This window comes from Ostrea edulis, chromosome 10 (assembly GCF_947568905.1).
Source record: "Ostrea edulis chromosome 10, xbOstEdul1.1, whole genome shotgun sequence".
NCBI classification, from domain to species: domain Eukaryota; kingdom Metazoa; phylum Mollusca; class Bivalvia; order Ostreida; family Ostreidae; genus Ostrea; species Ostrea edulis.
In genome coordinates this window covers 10,350,539-10,354,194 of record NC_079173.1, presented here as the reverse complement: position 1 = coordinate 10,354,194, position 3,656 = coordinate 10,350,539, and the positions used below count along the sequence as shown (strand labels likewise).

At 40.6% G+C, this 3,656-nt stretch overlaps 1 protein-coding gene across 1 annotated transcript in view; it reads left to right on the top strand.

Moving 5' to 3' along the window:
- Positions 1 to 3,183, top strand: part of LOC125666763 (uncharacterized) — a 5,777-nt gene extending 2,594 nt beyond the window's left edge. Inside the window, exon 2 of the mRNA XM_048900045.2 lies at positions 1,805 to 3,183. Within this exon, the coding sequence (XP_048756002.2) occupies positions 1,805 to 2,685 (881 nt within the window). The 3' untranslated portion in view covers positions 2,686 to 3,183. The remainder of the gene's footprint in view (positions 1 to 1,804) is intronic.
- Positions 3,184 to 3,656: the final 473 nt, after the last annotated feature.

Sequence of the window (3,656 nt, the reverse complement as noted above, 5' to 3'; positions counted from 1 at the left end):
TATAACAACGAAATCAAACTTTTTCAAAATCCTACAGTTAGTAATACTAATATATATTTGGGTATTATTCATACGAGGTGCTTGCATTATCATGTAAGCAGTGTAAGGAGACATTATTCAACTTTGTTCTATCTTACATGTAAATCCCAAAGATTCAAAATAGAATTATGCAGGGCTATGACATTGTAGAGAAATTTCTTCGTAAGATGTAAAGAAGACTACAGTTTGTCAAGTAATAGAAGTATTATCGTGTAGTGGAGATTCAAGTTTGTTTACATCATGACTTCCGGGTGCTGGTTGTCGGGGGTGGGGGGGGGGATGTCCCATACCAAGTTTGTTATTCTGTTGGATCATAACCAAGTAAAATGGATGATAACTCATCATTTTTGTGTTAATCAAATATCTGGACTAATTTCTTTTTATTGATAACGGTTTCATTGTCTAGTGGCAAAAAGTTGCGGTGGCGTAATGAATATTGATTGACTGCATAATTTTTACGTCCCTCTCAAGAATCTTTTACTCATATGGAGACGTCACAATTGCCGGTGAAGAGCTGCAAAATTTAGGCCTACACGTATGCTCGGCGCTTAGGGCCTTTGAGGGATCTTTATCGTGCCACACCTGCTATAACACATGGCATCGGTTTTTGCGGTCTCATCCGAAGACAATCCCATTTTATCACCTCTTACGACAAGCAAGGGGTACGGAGGACCTATTCTAACCCGGACCCCCACGGGACGCGTTATGAGTGGCGTGTTCGCTTACAAATATAACAAGCGTCCTGACCCAATTTCGACTCCAGGAATGGCCCAATTATCGTTTTTGAATAAATGGCGTTATATTATAGTTCGACAACAAAGTAAACGGGCCTCTTGGAACTTTTTTGATCAATCACTCCTTTATGACATATTTCTGGTCCATCATAAAGCACATCTCCGAAAAAAAAAATGTTTCACTAAAAAACACCAAACCCGACTAGTACAAACAGACGATTGATTGATTGATTGAATATTGTTTAACGTCCCTCTCGAGAATCTTTCACTCATATGGAGACGTCACCACTGCCGGTGAAGGGCTGCAAAATGTAGGCCTATGCTCGGCGCTTACGGCCTTTGAGCAGGGAAGTGTCTTTATCGTGCCACACCTGCTGTGACATGGGACCTCGATTTTTGCGGTCTCATCCGAATGACCGCCCCATTTAGTCGCCTCTTACGACAAGCAAGGGATACTGAGGACCTATTCTGACCCGGATCCCCACGGACAGACGAAGTTGGCAGTCATTCTCTGTTTATACTAGTCGTGTTTGGTTAACATTCTCGGGGTGGGGGGGGGGGGGGTGTTGTATATACTAGTCGTGTTTGGTTAACATTCTCGGGGTGGGCGGTAGGTGTTGTTTATACTAGTCGTGTTTGGTTAACATTCTCGGGGTGGGCGGGAGGTGTTGTTTATACTAGTCGTGTTTGGTTAACATTCTCGGGGTGGGCGGGAGGTGTTAGTTGTTGTTTCCTGTCCTTAAGCATCTGTGATCAAATAATGTAACAATGTTCCTGCTGAAGGCTTCCTTTTCACGACAACGAATTACATACCAGTTTATATGCAAGTAATATGTAAGCAATTTCATATATTTACATGAGATGTGCTTCCCGCGAAATTACACGATAGTAAATAATTCGCGCATATTTAGGAATTTACAGTATACATTATTTAAAAAAAATACTAGGCGACATTTTGGTCACTTAATCTTACAAGTTGTATCTATAAGCATTGAACATTGTGATCCATTGGGTTCTGATTTTTGTTGTAGTCGATGGAAGGAAAGCGTTGTTACCAGAATTCAGTTTCAAAAGACCATCACGGACAAGTGATGCAGGAGTGCGTACATCTTTCACCGGTACATCCTTATTAAACAAAGCACATCAAAGCCCGCTCAAAACTACAAATCGTGGAAGAATGGGGTTAGCAGAGGAACCCCGTAAAATACCTACTACTAGACATCGAGCTCCAAAACAAACAAATCGGCTTCCTGAAAGTAAAGTCCCCACCCAATCAATGCAAAGGGCACAACCCATTTTGTTACAGGAGCATGGCTTTAGCCGCAAAGACCAAGAAACAAATGTTGCAGGACATACTATGTCGTCTCCGAAAGGAAAATGGGAAAATAAGATGAAATTCGATCGGCTGTCTGAGGGAGAAGTGTCTTCGAAATATGATAAATCTGAAAAGTTTCCTCCAAGATTTGTTCCTTTTCAGGAAAATAGCGCGTGGCAAACATCTCCACATTCTACAGTCAGCGTTACCATGGTTACTGAGAAATCAGTAGGTTCTCCGCGACCTTATAAAGACATCCCATACTGCTCCTGGATAGATCCTTCTGATTGCCCGGATGTTAGCAAAGTAAAATCCGAATGCGTAGAATCACCGACGATTCCGGCGCTGGAAGGCGAGTGTAAAATGTGTCCTTTTAACTGGTGCACGGGACCAAATGACACGATTGAAAGTGGCAAATTGCTCGAACAATCTCCGTTAGATATCGTTATAAATGAAGGAGGAAACGTCGGACATGCAATAAATCAGCCATTTTCAGGACAGGGACAGCATAGCTGGCGTTTGAAATCTGTGAATGACCCCCGCTCCGTAACCACCACTGAGATTCCATTTTGGAATTTTCAGACTTTTGGGCCGTGAAATTAATATTCAAGATTTTTTATCTTTTTTACCATTTACATTCTTCAGTTTCAGGTGTGACACAATTATCATCATTTCAACTGTCAAAATAACAGCGCGCAGTAGACCTAAACGACATGACCATAATTGTATTTATGAGCAACGTGGTCGTTCATCAGATACACTTGGAATTACACACGTGATGTGAAAGGATATGCGTGTCCCTAGGGTAGAACCTCATTTAGGCAGCTCTATAGCATTGGACCGAATTATCGTATTCCCGTGTAAACAAGAACAGGGACTGAGAATTATCTGTAGTAACCTTGTCGTCATTTTTAACCTTCTAAACCTGTTGGTTGAATTAATTAAGTATATATGTATGTGTGAGGCCTGTTCAATGAAACGCTTCAGATGCAGAGGCATGTACTATTGTAGCATTATACGCCCAAAACCAATAAAAGTTTGTATATACAGTACTTTTAAAAAATCTTTGAATAGATTCCAATAAATGTGCAAAATTATTTGATGTCTTCCGACTAATATGAAATAATGTTACCGACAATAAGAACACGGAACATTGTGTTTTTGCACGTTTTCAAAGAAAAAGCATTTTACGTTTTGATTCATTGCACTTTTTCGAGCGCAAAAAAAACAACAAAAAAACCCCCAAAATACCCCCCCCCCCAACCCCCCCCCCCCCAAAAAAAATAATAATAAAAGGAAAAAACCCCAACCTGATTCACAACATTAATTAAATATTATTTTGCGAAATTTTGGGTTATATGAAGAACAAAACCGCTTTATAACAGTTCATTATGGGTGGTGAACACGTTAAAAAAGAAAGTCACGAACTCATCGACGTGATGGAGGACCATACTGTCAAAAAAGTCTGTGAACAGGCCGGGGGATCAGTGATCGAGACAAAAATATACGGTTTTTGGAGAAGGACTAAATGTCTGTAAGACCGTGGAGTCTAAATGATATCGCTGTTT